This window comes from Petaurus breviceps, unplaced genomic scaffold (assembly GCF_028583685.1).
Source record: "Petaurus breviceps papuanus isolate PSGF00001 unplaced genomic scaffold, PetGlider_PUasm1.0 90804, whole genome shotgun sequence".
NCBI lineage: Eukaryota > Metazoa > Chordata > Mammalia > Diprotodontia > Petauridae > Petaurus > Petaurus breviceps.
This window is the reverse complement of record NW_027187348.1, coordinates 20,657,350-20,682,723: the sequence shown is the minus strand read 5'-3', so window position 1 is coordinate 20,682,723 and position 25,374 is coordinate 20,657,350. Positions and strand designations below refer to the sequence as shown.

The 25,374-nt window shown below is 37.9% G+C and overlaps 1 protein-coding gene across 1 annotated transcript in view; it reads left to right on the top strand.

Moving 5' to 3' along the window:
* The window catches only part of GLS (glutaminase), an 82,225-nt gene extending 60,332 nt beyond the window's left edge, over nucleotides 1-21,893 (top strand). The window contains exons 15-18 of the mRNA XM_069070186.1: nucleotides 16,956-17,017; nucleotides 18,320-18,396; nucleotides 18,486-18,549; nucleotides 21,107-21,893. Coding sequence (XP_068926287.1) covers nucleotides 16,956-17,017; nucleotides 18,320-18,396; nucleotides 18,486-18,549; nucleotides 21,107-21,263 — 360 coding nt within the window. The 3' untranslated portion in view covers nucleotides 21,264-21,893. The remainder of the gene's footprint in view (nucleotides 1-16,955; nucleotides 17,018-18,319; nucleotides 18,397-18,485; nucleotides 18,550-21,106) is intronic.
* Nucleotides 21,894-25,374: the final 3,481 nt, after the last annotated feature.

Here is a 25,374-nt window from a genome sequence, read left to right as displayed (position 1 = left end):
AGTATTTTATTGTCACATTTTTATAAAATATTGTCAGTGTTTGTATTATTAATATGCAAAACTTATTTTAAGAGCTATTGTTTTGCTAAATAGCAAACAGTATTATATTACTATTAAGGTCACTTCAGAAATCTAGATTTCAGTTATTCTTGTGCCAGGATGTAAACTAAAAAATATTATGTGGGAAAAGGGAAAAATCTAACAAGTAGAAATTTAGTAAAACCTGTTGATTGTGTTTATTTTATCACCATAATCTTTTCATAAAAAAAAAAAATTGTAATTGCCAGAAATCAAAGTTTTTTTGGTCTTAAGTTGTAGGGTTTATATTATTATTTCCATGAGCCTTTAGGTGGTAACTTCTGCCCATATAGCATTATCTTAAGAGTTATCTTGAATAAAAGCCTCCTGATTTGCTGTGATTCATTCAAATAAATATAGCCTGGGTGAGCACTTGGCTATATTTTAGATTGTTTATTGCACTTTTTCATATAAATTATCATTCATCATCAGTTTGATAAATGGTATTAGCGTCTTTCAAAATGGAATCTTCTATAATTCTGAAATTTTTGTTATTGAAATTAAATGATAGAACATTGTTTGAGGCAAGGAACAAAAATATATATTTAACATGAAAAAGTTACCACTTTTTCTTTGGCTATCAATTTATCTTGCAAAGTATTAATACTAATACTGCAGAAATGACATCTGCATTATATGTTGCATTATCTGAAATTATTTTTTCATCTTTATATTTTACTGTCAGTATTTTCAATAACTAAAATTTCTAGGAACTATCAGCTCTATTTAGAAATTTTAAAAGGAGTTTTATTTTCATTCATACTCAAATGTATATTTGCACTAATTTTAGACTAATTTTCTTTCTAAAATGAGTTAGTTTGTGTCAACATTTTAGTGCTGTTGATTTGGGTTTTTATTTTTAGAATTACAGAAATTTGAACCAGAGACTAAGACCACCAGGTCTTATCACTCTTAATTAAGTAGGGAATTAACCCCTGTATCCATTAAGTTGACTACAAATTTTGAACTTTTCAAACACTTATAAAGTGTAATAAATTATTTTGTTTTTGTGTTTCTTTTAAAAGTATTTTCGATAAAAAGAACAGGCACAATGAACAGAAGCCAATCTGAAGGCAAATCAGTTGCGGGGTGTGATCAACCTTTCTGAGATTATTAAGCTCTAGTTAATTTTTTCCACAATTATAAAAGTTAATTCCTTATTAATTTTGGAAGTAGATCCACATGATTTACAGTGGTTACAAAAATGAAGTACCTGAAGAGTCTTTGACAGTCAGTTCTGGGACATAAATGACACATCAACAGCTTAAAAAAAGAACTACTTGGGCGGGGGTGGGGAGGGGTAGGCAAAAGATAACTCTAAGGAAGTGGATGACAAAAAGGCCTTTACAAAAATTGTAAAAAATGATTTCTAAGCTTATTTTACTTATCAAACTCTTAAAAACTTTTATATACCATCACTGGGAATTTCAGTCTTTAATTGGAATTGCTTGGCTTCAAAATGAACAATGACATTAGCAATCCATATTTTAACACAGGTCTTAATGCTTGATTTTAATCCTCATTCATCCTTTTTAAGTTTGATAAATCACAAGCTTGATTAATATGTTTTAATAAGCTGCTGGAGTGTACCAGATATTTTAAAATTAATTCTAGCTAGTACTACCCCCACATTTAATAAATTGAGTAGTGTCTGAAAGCTTATTATGGAAATGGGCACTTATTCAGTAAAAAATTACTCCTTTAGTAACACATATACTAAAATTGGAACAGCTTGTCACAAAGACTGCAAATTTGTGAAGTATTTCATTACAGAATTAATACTAAAATCATTAGTATTTATCCCCTCTTTAAACTCTTGTTATTCTGGGAGGGTTATATAACGTTCCAAATGTATATCTGTTCTGATTTTAGTTTGAGCTGTTCTTGTAATGTTTTGCATATAATATCATCAAGAAATATTAAGTATCCATGTGTGTTTGACACAAAAATTAAGCCTTCTACTTTGAATTTCTTACTCTGTAAAATAATATTCAGGCAGCTAGGTGGTAAGCCAGGAATACCTGAATTCAAATGCTGCTTCAGACATTTACTAGATGTGATTCTGAGTGAGTCACTTAACTCTGCCTCCCCCCAAAAAAGATTATTAAGTATACTTTGGGAGCTTGAGCCAAATTTTATTTAGCTTTCTGTTTCTCCATGTTGTCATTTAACATTAACACTGTCTTAATTCAAAATATCTTACCTTTATTATTTTTCCATATGAAATTTAGAATCTGGAAACAAAGTAAACTATTGAATTATATAGCCTATGCAATAAAAGTTTTTGCTTTAATGTGTCTTTATCTTAACGCAGAAATTTAGCATAATTCTCTTCTATAACAGCTTTATTTTTTTTAATCTATAATGTTAATAAAGACTAACATTTCTTCTTTTCTGATTTTACTTTTCATTGAAACTTCTTAGCCTAGCCTTGGGTACATTTGGATTTCACCATGTGTCCAAGGCTAAATGCTCTGACTGTATTTTAAATAAAGTAATGTACTAAACGATTGGCTATTGTTGATTATGACCATTTAAATAGGTAGGAATGAACTGAGATAAAAATAAACTATTTCAATTAAATGTTAACGCTATACATGTTCTCTGTACCATCAAACTGAAAGGCAACTAAAATAATGGGCACTTTTGTTAAACTGCTTACGCCAATAAAGCCTTTTTTGTTTTTTTAACCTGTTCAGTTAACCTGTTTGGTGGAAAGATAAGATTGACATTACACTTAACTGTTTGAAAAATTGTTCCTTTGAAGAGAAACTGCATCTTCCATTCAAAATGTGGCATATGTTACGTGAAGGAAAAAGGCCAGAGGTATCAGGGGACTCTTTCAACCACTTCTTAATGTTTTATCTTAGCCTTTTTAAAATAGCTAATTTTGTATGCTGTTTTCACCGCATTTCCATGAGCATCCATAAGTCCTAGTGAGTCAGTACTGACACTTCTTTTGCCATCCTCATCTCTCCTTTCCAACCCCCTGCTTCTCTCTTCCCTACTCATTGACTGCCTTTCAGTGTAGTATTGACTCTTTATTTACACAAATCTAATATCTTTCTGAGTTGCAGGAACAGCTATTATGGAAACTGGATTTTATGAATAAAACTTTATTTGGATGGTCCTATATTTTTAACTTACAAATCAAATGTTGATGTCTTTATTCAATGCCACATTAAGTAAGATGGAAATTAAATTGCCCTAATGAACTTTAAACCTGAATCAATAACATCATTCCTAATTAGTTTTGAAGTCCTTTTGATCTTAGGGCAGTAAGACAGACCACTGTCCCTGGAGTCAAGAGGACCTGAGTTTAAATCTGGTCTCAGACACTTAGTTTGTGATCTTGGGCAAGTCACTTAATGCTGAATGCCTTCAAAAAAAAATTACACTGACCATAAACAGGTTTTATATGACTATATACACCTTTACATTCTGTGGTCTATAAGTGGAATATGGTTTCTCAAATATTTTGGGTTTTTTAGCCAATAATGGGCTTGGAACCCAGAGGAAAATATGCATCACAGACTGTCCAGCACGGAGAACACTACACCTGCATGTGTCCTCTTTTCCCTACCCTGTTTGGTGGAAGATCATCCAGTTCTCCATAGAAATTTTCCTATTCTTTGTTGATATTATTGCTGGTTTTTAACTACATAGCAAGGAGTATGTGCAGAAAATACTCATTCTAGGAGCCACTACGGAGAATCAAAACATAGTTTTCAATAGAATTGATAATTACACAATGCATCTACCCTGCCTATTGGAAAGGATTGTTGATTACATTCACTTGAGCTCTGGTTCCCATTTCCCCCTCTCTTTGTAGTGGATCTCTCCCTATAAGAAATCATCTAACATAGGGGTTAATGTTTGTTCTAATATTGATGACATTTTTACTGAGTATTTCTTCCTATACAAAATGAATTCCTGTCTTCAAAGGACATTTATACATACCTATTAGAAACAAGAGATTTGTCAGATGTTTGCCAACTCATATTAAACTAGCAAATCTTTGAACTTGTAATTTGTAGTTGGGCCAAGTGTTGGTTAAAATCTTTTCCTTGATAGTGAGCGTTGTTTGTTTTCCCAGTGACATACGAAGAAGTATGTAGGATCCTACAGGATACAGTGCACTGCAGCATAAAGAACATTGCCTTTAGAAACAGACTAGGATGGGGGTTCATATCTCACCTGATAGCACCTGTGTGACCTTAGCAGGTCACAACCTCCCCAGGCTGCAATTTCCAAATCTGTAAAGTGAAAGGTTTGAACTAGACAGTAATTGATGTTTCTTCCTGCTCTAGGTCTATGATCCTGCGTTTTTATCCTGACTCTTGAGTCATGAATTGCAGGAGATCAGTAGTTACAGAAAATCTGAAAAGTCTATTTAGTTCTTTCACTTGACTGAGTAAAGTGCACTTTGAATTAACAGGGCTAAACCGGGTAGTTAGTGTACCTGCAGATGCATCCTTATTCCTCTGGTTACCAAGTGGTAACCGGATTTTTTTTTAAAGCCCCTTTTCATTATATCTGCTTGCTAAAGGATAAGCATAAGATCTAGATCTTAGAGGAGGGCTAACATTTGATGGATGCCTGTACACTGATCTGAAGACAATTGTAAGGGTAATTGCTTAGTGCCCAGTTTACTCTTCTTTCCCATCCCCCATGAAACAAATGAAAAATCTTATAAGATATTTCACTTAAATTTAAAAGGAATCCTGATTATATGTTTGTAGGCAGCCTACATGCACAGATCAAAGCCATTTAATCTTAAACTATATTCATGCCCAGCCACTGGGGGGAAAAAACCGGGAGGAGGCGGGAAGGCATCACCTGGTAACCAGTCACCTGGTAAAAAGCCTCAACTTGGCTAGGCTAGTCTGAAGGCAGACTTGGCCGGACCTGAACTTAAAAGTTTTCAGTTTGGCAAAGACCACACTGTTGCCTGTAGCTTTTAAGAACCCAAAGTCACTTGCACATAATGCTTGAAATCCCAGTACTTTGAGGAAAAAATACTTTGGTATAGGGTCATCTTTTTTTGTTTCCAGATTTCCTCCCTCTCCCCCTTTTATTGGGTTAGGTTTACAATTCAAATTCTCTAAACCATTACCTATATCTTTCTACAGAACTATAAATAAGTTTCCATGTTTTTAATACCATATTGTAATTTGCCCATCTTGTTTGTGCCTTGTAAAAACACATCTCCATCTATTAAAAAATGGCAGCTGTAAAAGTTAACACATAACCTTGTAGAACAATGAAAAAGGAAAAAGTGACTCTTAAAAAGGGAATGAGTGCATTGAGTGTATGAAGGAAGTACCAGTATTGGAAGTCACAGAACATGAGATTTTATAATCACTATTTGGAACCTATTAGAAGGCATGTCCTTATAAATAAGAACCCCTGAAGTAAGGTAGGCTTAAAAACCATAATTCTGAAAGTACATATGCCCACATACTTAATTCTGTTGAATTACTTCAAACAATTTCTGTGGGTAAGATAATTCTTTGGACCTCTGTAATCTCTAGTTTTGAGAATTGACCGTTCAGTTATCCTGTCATAAGTCAAATTTACCTTTCTATACAGGTATCATTTTTGTTTAGTGGCATTCTTTATAGTGGTAGGGGTAAGAACATGAGATGGGACAAAGATGATGAATGAATGATGGTATTGAAACCACCTCTAGACAACACTGGAAAATGTTTTATATTGTCTTTTAAAGTTTTGCATTGCAAGATCTACTTTTTCCTCTTTTATTTGGGCCTAATTCTGCAAGTTTAGTGAAGCAATTTGAGAAAACCAATACCAAATAAAGATGTAATGGTTAACTTTTGTAATCAGTAATAAAGGGATGGATACTTCTGAATATTGCAGTATCCTTTTAAAGCATTTGTTGGTAACATAATATGAGCCACTAAGAGATAAGAGATGTTTACCTCTGCTGATGTTTCAACAGTTATATTTGCTCTTATCGACAGGAGCTCAGAATGTAGGCTTCACTTCTAGAGCTTTAAAGGCAAATAAAGAATAAAAGCTTATTTGCTTCCAACTTTCCATCTGTTCTTTATTACGTAAATGTATCAACACCAATCATTTCATTTCTCTTTGATCTTAAAAAATATATACCACTATCACTCTAGCACCACCCCAGAAAGCCTTTGATTACCCTCTCAATTAAAAAATATTCTCTATACCAGTAAGATTTCTAATGGTACTTTATTGCTTCCCCCTTCTACACATTTCACATTGATACTATGAAGTTGAGATTTTCAGATTTTATTATTGGGAAATACTAAAGCCTGGGTATAATTTATGCACATTCATAGGTATTTGTGCTGGGTGAGATGTTAGGAATCACTGTAGATCAACCCTTTCAATTTAGTTTTGCAAAAACAAGCCCAGAGAGCCACTTAGTAATTGGGACCTGGAGTGTCATATTTACACTCATGACACTGACTTAATCAAAACTACAGTTTGAATGTTAAGCCAAGCCCAATTCCATGTGTTGATGAGTGGTCGTTCAGATAACATTGTTCTGATTCTGACCTTTGTGGTCTAATGGTAAACATATTTCAAACCTACTATTAACAACAAAGTATTTTAAAATTGGATATTTTTTTAAAACCTACATACCTCGATGTGGTGTAATAGTGAAGATTTGTTTCAATAAATATCGGGTGATGTCCATTTCAGGTCCCATTTTCTGAAGTAAATAGTCAAACATGAACATTTTCTGGCTCAAGTGTATTAAATAAAAGTATACTGTTTGACAGATTGCAGATTCTTCCTCCATGAAAAATACAATTTAAGAATTTGCCTCCACGTTAATTTCAGGATCTGGTCATGAAATTGCAGAATTGTCATTTCCATAAAGGATTTTCTCTAATCAGGCGATTTAGTTGTTTAGGATTCAATTTTATGCTTTTATAGGATGTGTTTATCCAGGCTCTGGCCAACTCCTACTCACTAAGCCTCAATGAAAGCCTCTCATAGAAGTTGCTGACCTGGGCTTGGTAGAATTTCCTCATTCATGAATTCCCTATATTAATGAAACCACAGGTCAAATCCCTGTATTATCCTACAGGATATGTTGCAGTGTCTAGAAAGCTTAGAAATTTATGGTAGTCTTAGTTTGTTTCAAATGAGTTTGTTACGATTTTATTTTTAAAAGCACATTTATGTGGCAATTACCTGTTCATTAATAAGTGAAAGGAATTCTAAATTCCTTTTGGGTTTATATAAACTCCCCAATAATAAAATAATGGCATGCATAGCATTCTAGAGTTTTATTAGGTATTTTCTTGTGATAACCCTGGAAGGCATAGATACCTGGAAGGTAGATAGTGGAAATAGATTTATTTTTTGGTCCAGGCTAATAATTTTAGCATAAGGTACTTACTCCCTGTATGGAAACTTATTAGCCTTAATTACCTAGGCCATTGAAAGGTTACAGAAATTATATGTGTCAAAGGCAGAGCTTGAAGATTCTAAGACCCTCTCCACAATGCCCAGCTGTGTCTCATCTCCATCTTATAGGAGAAAAGATGAGGAATTTGTCCTAAGACAGAGCTAGAAAATAAAAGCACAGGAATTTATTAAACCTTAGTTTTCTGACATTGAGTAACCAGTACTTTTCATACACCACACAGGGTTATTACATGAATTTGTTTTCTAAGTCTTGTCAGATGGGCCTATTAGGGTAATATAGAATTAAAAGAATGGTGCCCATCATTTGGCCATATTAACAAAATACATTTTCTCTTTAGTTTTTTTAAATAATGGGAAAGGAGATTAAGTGGGGTTTAATAAGCCAAAAATATGCATGGTATCATTTTGTACAACATCCCACTTACCTGAAGATCCTTCATTTACTTTCAAGACATCTGATTTTATGGTGGTTTTTAGACAAATTTGACCCAGGACAGTGATGGTTTATTTAACTGAAAAAATGGAAGTGTATCTGTTCCATGTACACGGAAATCAGCTCGGAGTTTATGTAAGGGCAGCAGGACATTTCAGTTAACTACCTTTTTGATTAGTCATTTCCTTCCTTAAAGGCCCTATTTTCCCAAAGCCCAAAAGCCTGAATTAGCTTTTGTGGGGGAACTGGAACTATAAGTAAAAGAAGCCAAGGTAATGTTTTTCAAGTTGGGATGTTGGGAGGAGTGTGAGATTAAAGGCAGTGTGACTACATCATTATTATTATTATTTTAGGCTTTCCATAAATGCCTACAGGGACTGAAGCTCAATTAATGTTTAATCCCTTGGTTTCCTTTTATCCCCTGGATAAAGCTTTGAGACTGTATTAAAAAGAGGCTTCGTGCTCTGCTGCAGGACTGGGGATCAAGAAACCTGGGTTCTCTTCCCAGCTGCACCACTAATTCCCTCTCTGACCTGACCTTGAGCAGGCTTTAATCTTAGTGATAATAATAAATAAAAGCCAGGGCCTTCCAACTTAACACTTACAGCTAGTTTAAATTGGGGGGGGGGGGGCAGGGGAAGGGAGGAGAACCTTGCTGCTCCACCTGGACTAGCATTATATATAATTTAGAAAAAATTAATTGATTCTAATAATTGCTGTTTAGCTACTTGGGAATTTGGGATGGGGAAGGAGGGAGGAAGAAAGGAAGAGGCCACAAAAAACCTTTTTAAATGAACACATTTCTTATAGATGCAAACTACAAGCTGGATATATAAAGCAAGCTGTGAAAGGGAAGTGATACCATGTTTATGACTTGTAAATCAGATGGAAATTCCAGTTTCCAACCCCACCCAGTGTTTATGGAAGAAAGGTGGGGGAGGGGGAAGGAAAGAGTTCATAGATAAAAGTTCAGAAGAGTTAAATGAACTTGTGACCTGGAGCATTTTTTTTCTACTGCTTCGACCTTCTACAAATACAGCCCGGATAAAGTTTACTGGTTCTGACAAGTTCTGTGAAAGGGATTTGATAAGGAAGGTCTGTTGTAGCCATTTTAGTAACTCTCCTAGTAAAAATCTTTTACGCCTTAAGTTCATGGACACATAGTGTGTGTTGGCACCAGTAAAATGTGTTCCAGGTGTTTATAGAATGTATAGTTTTGTGTTGGGTTTTTTCCCCCTAAAAGAATCATAAATTAAACATTAGGGTTCATAATCTTTGCATTTGGAGGAGACAGCTGCTGCAGAAGAGTTTGTATTGCAGAATACTGAGTAATGTTTCAAGTGATTCATCAAAAAAGTTCCTAGCTCCAGGCACTGCTGTTAGCGCTTTACCTGCCGGAAGCTGGCATTCATGTCATTTTAAAAGCAAATCACTAAAATACCCCTAAAGGTCCCTTCAGTAATTGACTTAAGAGGTGACAGGGTTGAACTCCAGTTGGTCAGCCCTGCACACATGTCCGGTGGTTGCAGAAGTTGGTTGAGGATGGATGTACAGCTCCGAGGTTCCCCACCACCACCCTTTTTTTTCCTCCATGGCAGCTATTCCAGAAGATGAGTCAGTTTAGTTATTTGGAAACCATTAATAGACTAAAATGGCAGAGAGCTTGCTATCCTGTATAACACATCCCAATGTCAGTGTGATGTAACTGGAAAGTTTTATTTTAAATGAACCAAAAAAAAACCCCTCCCCTCCCCCCCCCCCCATTACCCTATACCTCCTGGCACATCTTCATTCTTTTCAGTGACAAGTTAGCCTCTTCATCTTATTTCATGCTGTATGAAAATTTCAGAAGTGTAGTGGCTTCTTGGAGATTTGGGTTTTTGATGGATTTTTTTTTTAATTGTCCCCCCCTCCCCCTTTTGTGAGGGAAAGCCCAACGGATGTTAATGACTTTGCTCATACTGCCTCCTAGTGAGCTTCCATTTCTGTTCTGGAGACTGGGAACTCTTAAGATTCATTTTTAGCCAGACTTTCATTTTCTGACATAGGCCTGAATTCATTCCATCTGGAAGATAGCCTCAGGAAATACGAAAGAGGATCTGTTTTGCTACCATCTTTATGCATCTTGGAGGTTTTGTTAGTTGGAGAAAAAAGTAGGCCTTAAAAGTAAAATGCTTATGTATTTGTATGTATGTAAATGTTACAAGGTTTTATTGAAGTTGCCTATTTCATTCACACTGTCTATTCATATACATAAGCTGTTTAGTGCTTAAGAGCCTGCTAATACCTTCAGTAAGGAATCTGTGATTTAGAATCCATCCAAGCCCCATACTAGGGGACATCCATGGGCCTTACCTATAATTTATAAATGAAGGAATTTATTTACCTGATAATATTGTTGTTGGACTTGAAAATAAACTTAAGCAAATGCTTAGATGCTGTTGCGGAAAGCACCTTACAGTTAAATCTAACTGATTTGGATATCAGGGTGGGAGAGAAACCAAATCTAAAGTTCTTTTTTCAGAGATGCATCACAAATGAAGTAGACCAACAAAGCAATAGATTTTATTTTTATGGTTATAGAGGAATACTATTTAATTGAAACCAGACATTTCCTTCACTGTTTGAATTCTGTCTGCACAAGTGGTCCCTCAAATCTGTAATATACCTCTGGCAGACTAATCTCTTGTGCAATCTTATCTGACTCTTTATGACCATGGACCAATATGATCAATGGGCTTTTCTTGGTAAAGATAATGGAGTGATTTGCCATTTCTTTCTCTAGTGTTTAAGGCAAACAAAAGCTAAGTGACATGCCCAGGGTTACACAGCTAGTAAGGGTCTGAGTTCATATTTGAACTTGGGTCTTCCTGACTCTAGTCCCAGAACTTTATTCACTGAGTTGCCTCCATCAAAACCCAGCACAAGTATTACCTCTTTCGTGAAGCCATTCTTTTTCAGTTATGAGTGGAGTGTGACTGGGAAGCCAGCCTGGGTTCAAGTCTCATTTTTGATTTACCAGCTGTGTGACCCTGGGCAAATCACTTGTCTCTCCGTGCCCTAGGGCATAGACCAAGCAATTTATAGAGAAGGTATTAGGTGAGTTTCCTCATCTGGACATTTTTTAATGGAAATGCAGGTTCAATCCAATTTTTATCTTTTTACTCTTTACGGAATCACTTTTGTCAATTTGTAAGCATTAGCATAGTTAAAAATTAACAACCATAACAAGTGCTTACCATGTGTCGAATATTACTATGCATTGAGGGGTACAAGGAAAGGTAAACAACAATCCCCACCCTCAAGGGACTTGCATTCTTGCATTTTAATGTATTTACTTCATACTTAATTTTGTTGAGCCAGAAGTTAACTTAGAGGTCATCTAGTCCAGACCCTTAGTTTTACAGATGAGGAAACTGAGGCTCAAGGAAGTAATGTCAAATCAGCCAAGTGGATGAAAAACTGAATTTGACATGATTTGACTCTTCATGAGCCATTTGGGTTTTTCTTGACAGATACTGGAGTGGTTGCCATTTCCTTCTCCAGCTCATTTTACAGATGAGGAAACTGAGGCAAACAGGGTACTAAGTGACTTGCCAAGGGTCACACAGCTAGTAAGTGTCTGAGGGCTAGATTTGAACTCATGAAGATGAGCCTTCCTGAATTCAGACCTAGCTTTCACTATCTATTGTGTCACTTAGCTGCCCTAACAATCTTCATTAAAAGTCCTTTTATCCTTGCCCTTAGAATATAAGCGCTTTAAGGGCAGTGAGCATTTTATGCTTGGCTTTGGATCCCTAGCCCTTAGCTCTGTGCCTGCCTGTCTATAGTAAGTAGATGATTAATATTTGCTTATTGAACCAAAATAGTTTGTTCTCCCCTAAAGTAGATTTTATTGTTCAATAATATGCTAGAAGTTAAACTTGAGTCTGGTCACTATATGACAAAAATGACACAAGAGTGGAGCCTAAGTCCCTACACTGAACTAAACAAAGTATTGAAAACTAGTTGGCCAGAAAACACAAATTTACAAAAATAAAATTTTAGAAGTGTAGGAGATGGAGAGAATTTGAAAGCTCCAAGGCACGCTCACAAATTCCCAAAATGGTGTGGTTGTACAGAATCTCCTCTAGTCCAACCTATCTCGTACCTCCCTCATATTAGAGGTGGAGGTACCAGTCCAGGGAGCCCAGTGATATGTAGACAGCCAGTGAGGTAGCTAGAACTAAAATCCAGTTCTTTTGTCTGCTTAACAAATATTTATCGGAGATTTGTAGCCAGAAGTGAACTTAGAAGGTATCTAGACCAAACCCCTAGTTTTACAGATGAGGAAACTGAGGCCCAGGACTATTCAGTGCCATGAGGATGCAGTGGACTTAGACATGGTCCTTCCCCTTAAAATGCTTCTGTTAAGCAGATGGAGCCATGAAACACTAGACAAATGTTATAAATGGGACATAAAGTGTTATAAGATCTCAGGGAAGGGGGGAGGCTCCCACTTGAGGCTAAGGTTATCTGGGAAGATTTTATGAAGTAGGTAGCATTTAAATATGGCCTTGAAGTATGGATAGATTTTCAGCAGATAAAAGTTGGGACAGGGAAGGTCAGAAAAAACTCAGAAGTAACTATGATGAGGGAACTTTAGGGACTCACAAATTAATGTATTTTCCACTACACATATCATGAAGTAGTATATGACCACAAAATAAAGTGTATACATAACTGCTTTGTCTCAGAATGGTCATAGAAAGAGGGATGGAGAAAACATTGAAGTAGTCTGCCAGGACTTTCTGGAGAATGGGAACTTAAGCTGGACTTTGTGGATAGATCATAGTGGATAATACCCTCATGTGGGTCCCTTCCCTTTTCTGCTCCCCCATTGGAATATAAGCTCCTTTTTTATCGCCAGGGCTTCGCACAGTCCCTTCTACATGGTAGGCACTTAATAGACTTATTGATTCAGTCATGATTTTTAGTTGGAAGGGAACTCTTGAGATCACTGCTTTTTACAGATGAGGAAACTGATATCTAGAGAGATTCAGCAATTTACCCAAAGTCACACAGCCAACAATGAGCAGAGCTGGGATTTGGGACCCATCAGGAGTGATGTTACAATGGTCTAACCATCTCATCATGCTCCCTCCCTTAACCTGCCAGTAAGAACAAGGGAAGATAGTCCAGGAAGGTTGGATTACATCATAAACAGAGGCAGGAAGAAACAAAAAAAAAAATCATAATTCAGGAAATCACAAACAGACCAATTTAATCATAACAGCTGGGGTAGGAGTTCATTTCATATAGGGGCTTGATTGTGGAGCATTTGTAGACTTTATCCAAAAGACAAAGTGGGGCAGCTGGAGTTTTTTTGAGCCATCAAAGTGACATGAATTAATGAATAGATTGAAAAGAACCCCACCACTATTATGTGTTTACTCTTTTCAAAGCAGTGTGCCTATAAATCCTAAAACTATAGATAGAAAAATAGAAACAAATCTGCATTTTAATAGAGGAAGAAAACATACATAGGGGAAGTGGTGGCCAAGGAAAGGCACTTGTGAAAACTTATAGGGATGATGAATGGGGCAGAAAAATGGGTTAATTCATCCCTTTCTGGAGGGGGTTGGTGGGGTAAGGTGACTGGCAAGGCCTTTCAGAGAATTAGGGAGTGGGGTGATGGAAAGCTCAAAACAATGTTTTGATCATCAGGCCACGGTGTACACTCTACAGGATGGATTAGAAAGACAAGGCAAGAGTCCTAGGTTCATATTGCAGTGACATGGGTCATATGGGAACAAGAAGGATGGGAGAGTTCTACAAGAGGAATTGTGAAGGAATCAATGGGACTTGGTGATCATTAATGAGGGATAAGAGAAGTGGGAAGAATGAAAAATTACTTCCCAGTTCTAAGCTTAAATGTCTGTTGTCTCTGTTGTGAGGATTAAGTTCAAATGAGAGATGCATAGCATTTAGAGGACTATAGAAGTATCAGCTGCCATTACCCCTCTCCCACTGGTGCAGCTTGCACACGTCCACATTTTGTTATCTTATTCATTTTTTGTCCTAAAACTGATCAATGTACAAAACTGGAGAAATGGGTGGGGGAGGAGAGCTATTGATAACAGGCCATAAGATTGGGGTGTTATTAGGTCTCCTGTGTCCTTTGACAACGGAGTTTCAGGATAAGGACGCCTGTCTGTGGAGGGTTAAGGTAAAAATGGCTTCTGATTTGAGAAAATTGACAAGGAAAGGAAAAATTAGAAGAAATAGCAGAATCATTTCAAGGGTTTTTGGTTTGCTTTTTTCCCCCTTCAAAATAAGGGAGATTTATGCATATGTGAAAGCAAAGTGAAGGAGCCAGTGGAGAATTGGATGTGCTAGAGGGAGATGGTAATTGAGGTGACAGTGTCAAGCCAGATAGGATTGAGACCGTAAGTTAAGGTCATAGCCTTGGGAAGAAAGAGGGAGGGACATTACTTCCTCTAGAATAGAAGAAAGAAGATGTAGATATTTCCATTAGAAGAGAGAAAACTTTGATGTAGTTTTAGACTCATTAAAGTTGAGGATAACATCATTAGGAGAGAGTGCTGGATTTGAAGTCAGAGGGTGTGGGTTCAAATCCTGGTCCTGCTACTCCCTATGTGAACTTGGGCAAGTGACCTATCTTCCTCGATTCTTCCTTTCCTCATTTGTAAAGTGAGGGGATTGGACTAAATGACCTCTTAAGATCCCTTCTTAAAGGGCTCTAAGTCTTGTAGATTTGGGGGACAAAGAGTAGAGAAGGGGAGTGAGGGGTGAAGGGAATAAAGCAGAAATGAGTAAAAGGATTTGTTAGCCAGCATGAATTTATAGTGAACCAGAACAGCAGTGTGCCCATGACTTAGCACGGTGGGTGGCCCGTAGTAGACACTTAATAAATATTGATTGATTGAGCAATTGACTTGGCACCAATGCTCCCGGCCTGGAATTCAGGAGTAGACAAAATGTACATGAGGATGATCAGGAGATTGGTAGGGTGGCAGTTAAGGAGGTGAGGCATTCTTATGACATTTGTGAAGGTGGACCATGGAATCCAGGTAGGGCAGAGTCATGGGAGGCCTGAGAAGTTCTCATTTCAGATGAATAGTCACTTTCCTTTCTGCCCCATCCTAGCTATTGGGCCTGGATGAATTGGGAAATTGCAGTAACCACTTGTGAAGGGGAGAAATTGCTTCAGTGGTTAGCCCAAGTGAGAGAAGGCAGGAAAGTGGTGGAAGAAGGTCCCCATGGCACATGAGTGCTCCAAAAGCACAGATTTGCCCATCTCACTCCCTGAAATGCCTTTGCATTTTAAAGGTAGCCAGGTGGCACAGAGGGCTGGAATCAGGAAGACCCGAGTTAGCCACATACTAGCTATGTTACTTAACCACTGTCTGCCTCAGTTTCTTCAACTGTAACATGGGGATAATAATAGCACCTACCTTCCAGGGTAATTGTGAGGATCATGATAAAATAATATTTGTAGAGCTCTAAAAATAATATTTGCCTGGCACAAAGTCAGTGCTTAATAAATACTTACTCTCTTCCCTTTCTGTTCCCGTCACTCTTGTTGGCATTTAAACCCCTTCACAGTTTGCCTCTACCCTATCTTTCCAGACAGATCTTTTTCACACTGTTTACTTCTCAGTCAACTGTCCTACTTGCTGATCCTTGAACAATGTGTTCATCTCTTGTACCTTTGTATCAGCAGTCCTCTGTATGTGAAACACACTCCCTCTTCTGTGAATCCCTTGTTTCCTTGGATTCAGCCTCCTACATAAGGCCTTTCTTGGTTCTCCATACCCTTGCCCCAGCTGTTAGTGCCCTCTTCCCATTTCTGATAATAAAAAAAAAACCTAATTGTCTCTGAAAATAAAACCTAATACATATTTTGTGATCTGTGTACATGTTGTTTTGCCCCTCTAGAATGGAAAGGCCCAATGAGTGTGACCTGTTTTATTTTTGTCATTTTGTATCCCCCGCGCTTGACAGTGGCTGACGTGGGCCTTGGTTTCCTTAGAATGTGCGCTAATAAGTGCTCAGACGAACATGGCGCGTGGTGTCAGTGGAGTTGAGGAGGGTACAGAGCCCTGGGGTTAGATAGGTTGTCAAGATGGATACAAAATTCACTGAGAACAGGTTGCTAAAGTTTTTTGTTTTGAATTATAGAAATATTATATATAGTTGCCAAGCAAATGCTCCACTATCAGAACTGAATTGGTGGCCCACGTTTTACTTGGAGTTGGAGCAGGAATAGTGATGAGGGGATGCTGTGCTCCCCCTCAGCTTTGCCCCTGAAAATCTCAAGCCAGACCTTATCCATTCATCAGGGTCCTGTTCCCTGGCATTTGAGAACTACCTCAGCTCCCTCAGCGGAGATAGTCTTACACCCTAAGCACAGAACCAATGATACTTTCTTCCAGCCAAATCTCATCTGTTTGAAGCGATAGTTAAAGTGTTACAATTCCAAAAGCAGCTAATGGTTATAGTGATGATGGTGTTTGCTGGCAGAGTATTAGACCAAAGGTCCTCCTGGAGTGTGGTATTCAGCATCCATCTTTAATATGAGGTGGTTGACCATTGTCTTTCAACCATTTTATGAATTGTTAAATATTTAAGGGATACCACGATGCACAAAAGTGACCCAAATGATATTTTCCTCCTTTTTCATCCCTATTATATTTTTATAGCATAAGGATTTCCATCTTTTTTTTTTCCAGTTCTTGTGGTTTACTTTCCATGTTATCTTTCCTATGGGCTGTTAGTGTGTTAATTGACCTTTCTTACACTTTAAAGAGAAAGAATTGGCAGCACAGATCTGTATTCTGTGATTTCTAATTAGCACAAAACAGTGGGAATGGGGCAAGCAAGTCAGTTTCTTTTTTAGTTTGATATAAGTGCTATATATTTAAAATATGTATAATAATTTACAGACAGTGGCTATATACCCTGCCTTTTATCTTTAGCTGACTCCTGAAATTTATCTTCTTCACAGGTGAAGTCAGTGATAAACCTCTTGTTTGCTGCATATACTGGAGATGTGTCCGCCCTCCGAAGGTCAGTTAAAAGGGTGGGAGAGGTTGACTAGAGAGTCTGGTTGACCCACATATGGAGCTTAATTCTTAATAAGTGGTCATTTCAAGGAAAAGTCACTTAATTTCTCAACTTGGATAGAAGGGCTCCAGGCAAAATTTCAAAGGGGGCAAAGCTTGTGTTAATCATACTCTTCCAATGTCCCACTTAAAACTGCTGCCACTAGATGACACCCACTTGTAATGTTGGGTTTTTCCCATCTCTTTTGATCCGCAAAAACTTATGTAGCTTATCTTTTTCCTGCTGAGGACCTGATCTTTGTATACTGAGGCTACTCTAAAGAATACTCTACATTTATGGGTACTGATGCACCAACCATGAGGAGTCCCCATCCTCATTTCCTCACCCAAGTCATGGTTTAACAATGGCCTTCTGGAGACAGATATGTTTCCCAGGACCCTTGTTGTCCAACAAAGAATGGCTCTTATAATTAAACAGTGGCAAAAAAGTAGGCCAAGTGTTTTTATACAAGTGGAGCCTTTTGGTGCCCCTAAAATGCTGGTTTAGGCAGCTGACTACTTCAGCTTTGTGTACCCTTGAAAAACCTATCATTAATAGAGATTAAGAGATGGAAGGGAACCTTTGAGATCATCTCATTTCCCTTTGGTGAACTCATTTGTCCACAGTCACCTAGGTAGTAAAATAGCAGTGCCTGGATGTGAACCCCGTTCCTTTGGACTCTGAAGTCATTGGATCTTTCTGTCATCATCTGTCTAGGCCTTTGAAATGGCAAGATCCTCATATGTAATTTCCACTGGTGTTTTTGAAATCTTTGATTCACTACTGTTTAGATTGCAGATTTTAACATAGAGCAAGCAGGTTTTTTGTTTGCTTGTTTTTTTGAACGCGGGGGACTTTTTGGTGCTGGTTTCTTGTCCTCCAGAGACTTGAAGGTGCCTGTTGTGCTTCCATTCTTCAGATCTCTGAGTACTTATCATAATGAAGTGTAATTATCTTGTGATGTGCTCAGTGTTTATACCCCTATGCCAGTCAAGCAAGCTAACAGAGAGAAGCAAGGTAATTCATTACCCCAATATGCATGTGAACTAGTTGTCCAGTAACTTGGTTTCCATGAACCTCATTATAGAAGACATCTGCTCACTATCCGATAGAATTAAAGAGAAAAGTTTGGCTGAGAGGTTTTTAAGGTGATTTGTAGGTAGGGCAGCAAGCACTTGATATACTAGACTACTTTTGTAAGTGTCACAAGTGAATTAATTTTAGAGTATCTATATTTAATGAGTGATTATGCTTGTGAATTTTCAGATTTGCTTTGTCGGCTATGGATATGGAACAGCGGGACTATGATTCTCGAACTGCATTACATGTTGCAGCTGCAGAAGGTAACGATGACTAAGCCTCTGATTTACTGGTCTTCACTTAGCTTTCTGGTAGATACTAAGGCCTGACTGTTTTTGTTTTGGGGTTACAGGTCACGTGGAAGTAGTTAAATTTTTGTTGGAAGCCTGCAAAGTGAATCCTTTCCCCAAGGACAGGTGAGCAGTTATTTCAGCCTCTCCCTTGTACATATGGAGCTCCCTACCGGTGGTTCCTTTCAAGATGTTGGTGGTGGTTCATTGTCTCTTGTTAGGTGGTGGTGCTTTTTAAGTAACACTCATACCTGCAACCGTGGCATATTTTCCAGGTGGTCTCATAGTCGACAGGTTCCTTGTTTCTGATGTGTAGTGTCTACTCTCAGTCTTTCTTTGCTCCCCTCCCCCCCATTATTCCCAACACCCAAATTCTTATCTAGGGAGACTACATAGGTATTTGGAATTGTCCGGCTGCTTAGCCAGTCAGTGTTTAACATCCTCTTTGTGTAGACCACTAGAGTGAATGTTGTGGAAACAGAAGACTGGTTCCTTGGCCTCAAGGACCTTACAAACCTAATGAGGGAAAAAAGATAAACACATGAACACTTATACAAATGCACTTAGAAGAGATGCATATGAGCGAATGCACAAAGAATTAATGGCACAGAACTCTATAGACAAGCACTGAGGGCTCGTGGCAGTCTTGAAGCTGGATGGTGGGGTGCGGGGAAGGCCGTTAAGGGAGAGTTGAGTTTTGAACAAAGGGATGAGTATGATTTGGAGCGTTGGAAGAAAGGAGGCATTCTAGGCAAGAGAAATGGTTTATACGGAAGAGAGGCAAGAATGAATAAATAGAATGTGTTTGACCCGAATGGAGGCTATGAGCCACTGGGATTACCCTTGTCCCTTTGGGGCTGGGCTCTCTCCAAAAGGCTGCACTGCTTGAGTGCTAATTAATCCATGGGAAACTCTACTGTGTACTTTCATCCACTGTATGGGACCTTCAGCAGTCACTTGGGCATTCTAACACTTGAGTCTGTGTGAGCACAACAAAGACAGATAACAGAACTCTGCTCTTGGAAGGAAGTAGCATCAACAGCCAGGGCCTAGGCCCAGGTTTAGGGGCGTCTTACTTTAGTTTGGTGTACTCCTCAACCTTTCCCGTTCTGGAGGACGACCACAGATCTCACCCAGTTTTCTAGGTCTAGGCACCCAAGGCTGGATGTGGGGAATGTAAGTCTAGAATGTCTCCTCATATTAGTATTCAGGATTTAGCCATGACTTATTCACTGTATTGTGTTACTCACATTTATATGATACCTTAAGGTTTACAAAGCACTTTTCTCACAGTCACCTTATGCTACTGTTTTATTACAGTTTTATAGATGAGGAAACTGAATGGTAAAGACCTTGAATGACTTGCCCACAATCACAGAACTGAGTAGTGTCAGTGGTGATATTTGAGCCCAGGGCTTTAGATGTTCCTTCAGATACACCACTCAGGCTCCTCTAGCTACTTTCCAGAAATAAATAGGTTTTCAATATGTAGAAAGGGATGGCATTCATCTCAAAGAGAGAAAAAAAATGCAAACACAGAAAGAGAGGTGGGAGAAGGGCTCAGGTGACGTTAGCAAGTGCCCTGTTAGCTCCTCTCATCCTCATCACTTTGAGTTTAGCACCATTCTTTAAGATGCAAATTATCTAGGTAGGAACAAAGTCATTTTTGCTCTTAAATCTTAAACTTTATCCTTTAAAATGAAAGTGTTTAAACCCCCTCAGAATCTTTGAATGAAGTAGCAGATCACTGAAGAGAATGGAAGGTGTAGCATTCTCACCAGTGTGAAGAGGTGGATGGAGGAAATGAGACTGATAGTCAGTGATTGGTTAGATTCAGTGAGTTCTCTAGTTAACACTATTACCTAGCTGTATTGGTGTAGCCCATTTGTAGGTATGTGTGTGTGTGGGGGGGGTGTCTTTGAGTGGAGTCTAAGTGCACTTAAAGGCTTTGTTAATGGAAATCTATAAATCTATAGATTTACATATAAGTACACTTTATAGAGCTATATAAATATATACCTACTATCTATATACATATATGTGTATGTCACCACATATATATTTATATATATATATATATATATATATATATATATATATGATGAGTCTGTATAAGCTGTGTCAGTCATCTTTAAACATTCTTTTCAAAAAGAAATAATTGAAAGAGATGCCTTGGCTTTTTCGCTAAACTTTTTGGACTGTTATAAAAGTCTTCATTATACCATCTCCCTTTAGCAACATTTTCTTTATAAAGTCTACATTTAAGAGTGACTTGGAAAGGTAAGTTAATTGCAGAATAAAAATTCATTTTCAAGCATCACCTTTTGAATTTGAAGACCTTTTCTGAATTTCCTCTGTTTGTTCATCTACAAAAGTCACTAAAATAAATTAAATGCAGTGCACTTGGTTATCCAAAGTATAATAGAAAGAACACTAGACCAAGTCAGAAGATTTGGGTTCAGGACCTAGTTCTAACATTTGATGGGCAAGCCCTTCACTCTTTGACCTCATTTATCCATCTTATAAAAGGGGGGGGAAGTATACATATACTCTCTGCCTCACAGGGCTGTGGAGAGGAAAAGGCTTTGTAACTGGGTATTAGATGGCTTGTCTACAAAGCAGATGGCTGACAAGAGTTTCCATTCACTGAGCACTCCAGTTATAGATGTGCTCTTTGTTACAGGTGGAATAACACCCCCATGGATGAAGCCCTGCACTTTGGACACCATGATGTGTTTAAAATCCTTCAGGAATACCAAGTCCAGTACACACCTCCAGGAGACTCCAATGATGGCAAAGAAAACCAAACGGTCCATAAGAATCTAGATGGATTGTTGTAAAGGGGTCTCGAGCTTGACCCTAAGAATTGAATCACTTAGTTATTTAATTGTGAAAAATGATTATGAAGAGCGTGTGTACTTCCCTGGTAGTGGTGTATATTTTACAGAGTCTGTTATCTCAGTGTTACTGGAGTTTTTTCTTCATTGTATGCAGAGGACAAATCTGATCTCTCTGGAAAAAAAAAAGAAAAAAATAGAAACAAAGCAGGATCTCCCTTCATAATGTGAGCGATATTACCTCGTGCTGTGGATAATTTGATGTAAAAAACAAAAATCACCATTGCTCGCTTTACTGTGGTCTTTACAATTTCTTTCTGTGTTGTGTGCATTTGTGATAATTGTTCTTTCTGCTGAGTATGCATTTTTAAACTGAAACCTTGTTTGTACAGTTGGCCCAAATGAACAAGGCTGCCTCCAGGAGCAAATGGAAGTCTTGGGTTTTTTTTTTTTTTTTTCCAAGATATCAGATTTGAAATGTGGGAATAGTTTGGGTGTTTTTCGAACACTCTCTGCACTTAAGATTATATGTTTTTCCAATGTTTCCCATGCACCCTACACCTACTTTGTGATCTTAAAAGAGAATATCAATTGATGACTGTCAATAAATAGGCTAATTTTGATTCGACTTTATCAGGGATTTTAAAGTTTGTTTGGTGACCAAAAGATCTAAGTATGAATGTAACTTTGAACCCTTTCAGAGGATTCTTTTTTCATATCTCCCTGAGTCCAGCTTGTCTTTCTTTCTCCACATTTAGCTGTCTTTGCTTCTTCTCTTGTACTTGGTAGTGGTGCTTCTATACTATGCAGTTTTGATCTTTGCTACATTAGTCGGGAAAGTTCTCCACCTCGGCCTTTTGCACAGTAGCTACAACTGTGCCTGTTCTCTATGGAAAACAAACTAGAGACAGAATGAACCACTAAGCCAGGTCAACACCAGTGGAACTTAACAGATTTGACAACACAATAGACTGACATGATGCTGCTGCTTGAAGGGCATATTTTTCTGCTTTTCACCTAAATTAAGTTCAGAAAGCTACCAAAGTCTTGATGGTGTGTGATTTGCCATAAAGTAATATACTTATTATCTAAACTTCCACCACAAATCTGAATCAAGATATTTGTTCAGTTTGGGGGACCACTAGCAAACACTCCGATTTTCTTCTCATTTGCCACTGTGTGAGATTTTTGGTGGTATTAGCATTTCCTAATGAAAGAAAAAACAAAAAAAAAGCCTAAACAAACAAAAAAAGGGACTTATGTGTCAGACAACAAAAAAGAACACCCCACTTCATTTCATTATAAGGCTGACACCCATCCATCTTCATGTCTGGAAAGTAAATAAAAAGGTTGTCCTAAGTTTAAGAGGATAGACTTTTGCTAGGAATTATCCATGTATATTCACTCTAGCAATCTGAATGCATGAGTATCTTAGGGTTGGATCAGGGAGAAGTGAAATGAAGAACCTTGATATTAAGCAAAAAGAATAGGCCACTTCATGGAAGGTGCCCTTTGAAGTTGAGTTTTAATCTAGTGAGTGAAATCCTCAGCTGCATAAACAGCAATCAGTAAAAACATTAGCATAGTATTTTTCAGTGTTTTCCTCCCTTTTTCTTAGTCCATTACAGCTTTCAAGCTTTCTATAACCTGTATTGCTGCCCCCATCCTCTTCAGCTATCCTTTCGGTTTTCCCATGTTTGACTTCCAACTTAATACAGCCTAATTCATCTGTCACCCTCCCATTCAGCTGGGTGACCAGTGGTCTTCACTGTTGCTGTTCCCATAATTGGGCTATTGAAGTCTTTCTTCCTGACACACAAGCCTCTTATGACCAGTCTTACTGCTTTCCCTACCCTTAGGTCAGTGAATGGCCACATTCAGAGGTATTATTTGCACAGTGCTATGTAGGAGATAGCTCTTTGTTAGCCAAGAGAAAGTCTTGTCTGCTAATTTTATGAAATTTGTGTATAGTATAATGTCTTTTGGGGATAGGGAGAAATTCACTGGTTTACATATTAAAATAATTATGAACCTATTTTTCTCAAACAGCAGCATGGTTTAGATTAATTAAAACTTCTCACATATGGGTTGAGCTGGATGGCAGCTGAGCTACCTTCCAATGTTCAAATTCTGTGACTCAAATTTAAAATGAGAGCAATTTAACTATAGGAAGCAAAGATCACCCCAGAAACTCAGGCTCTCCTCTAGGAAACAATGCTTCTAACTGGTGTTTGAGAACAAGAGTTAGTCATAGTATTTTCTCTAATGTTCAAAAGGTTTCTTAAAGCCTTCGTGTTCATTTAGAGCACTGCACTGATTCCTTCATGCCGTTATTTATAAATATCTGTAGGTTATTGGTTTGGCTGTTCATCACTGGCTGGCACTGACATATAGATTTGGTTTCGATGTTTGATTTTTTTCCTGTTAAATTGCTGCCATCTCAATATTCCAAAGACCCTTTTTTGTTTGTTTTCAGTATTATGTGTTTTCTGTATCACAACAGTTAGATATGCTCATGCTAGTTAAACCCTTTGTACCCCAAAAGTGCTAGTCTTAGTGTTACTTATGTCATCCTCGTGTGAAGTGTCCTCCACTGTAACCCTTTAGCTTCAGAGCTGGACTACTAATGACTATTTGATATGACCATCATTGACTGGGACTGAGCGGCTCCATGTTTGATTTAGATTCTTTGTGGGGAATATGCTGTGATGAATGTATTTGTTTCTAGCAGTTTTCCCATAATGGAATCTAACCTTAAAATGACTTAAGTTGTAAGTGTTCAGAAATTGGGAAATATTTATTTTACATGAAATCAAATAGTGTTGCTTTTTTTTTCAGTATAATAAACAGGTATACCAAAAAGAAATGGTGTCGGAAAATTTTTTTTCTTCTCAAGAGAGCCACATGTTGCCTGGTGTTCTTCCACAGCTCAGATTCTAGCTTTTTATGAAACGTAACTTAAATTTCTTTGAAATCATCAGCTCAAATAGCAAAGGCCCTAGGGCACCGGGGCATGGAAATGAGGTTGTGGTAAGGAGGAGGTAAATCAGCCATGCCCCCATTCTTGCTAGAAATGCATGTGGAGGGTGTGTGTGTGTGTGTCGCTCTCACCACAACCCACCAGCTCAGACTTTTAATGACCTTACAGCATTTTGCTCTAAGACACTGGATTAGGCGTCAGAAGACCTAACTTAGAATCCTACCATTCTCTTTACGTATGCTCTTGGGCAAATAATGACCTTGTTGGGCCTCAGCTTGCCCATCTGCAAAATGGGGATAACAGCTGTTTCCCCAACCTATTCGTCAGATGCAATATATGCATATGCACATATATAATATATAGGGACATAATATTTGGTATACTGTAAGGCATTATGTGAACACCAGCTCCTGTTACCGTGGGGGAATGATAGTCATTTCCAAATTAAGCTAGACATTTGTTGAATTATTTCCACTTCATAGGATTTGAGGAGTCAGCACATTTCAATATTAAGGCTGGTTTACATTCTCTGACCACCTGCCAACTATTGTTAGAAGGAAAAAGGCTAGATGGGCCCTGTGTCAGGGAGAAATTGGCTATAAAGCAAACATTGCCACAGTTAATGGACCAAATGGGTCATTCGCTTTTCCTGAGTGGAGGCAGAGAGAATGTGTGTGTGTGTGTGTGTGTGTGTGTGTGTGTGTGTGCACGCGCGCACATGTGCATGTGTGCATGCAGTGCTGGGAGTGGGAGCCAAAATGGCTGTGGTACATAGGCATAGAAATAGAGTTTTTGGTTTTTTCAGTGTTTAACACATCCTCTAGTACATAGTAAGCATTTAATAAACTGCCTGGTAAGGAAAGCCTTACCTCCTAGGGCTGTCATGAGATGGGATAGGTTGGCAATGGAGTATTTTGAGTGGTCTCTATCACTGAAGTGTTTTAAACAGCATCCTTCAAGGCTGAATATAAATAAGTCTTAGAATATGTGCTCTCCAAAGCCTCGAACAGTTTTCTCTAGGGTGCTGAACATGTAAAACATTTTATATGCTATTCTATGAATTTCAGTGAGATTCATCAAATTTTCTATTGTACTTAAAAAGTAAAAAAAAAAAAAAAGTTTCCCTACTCATAC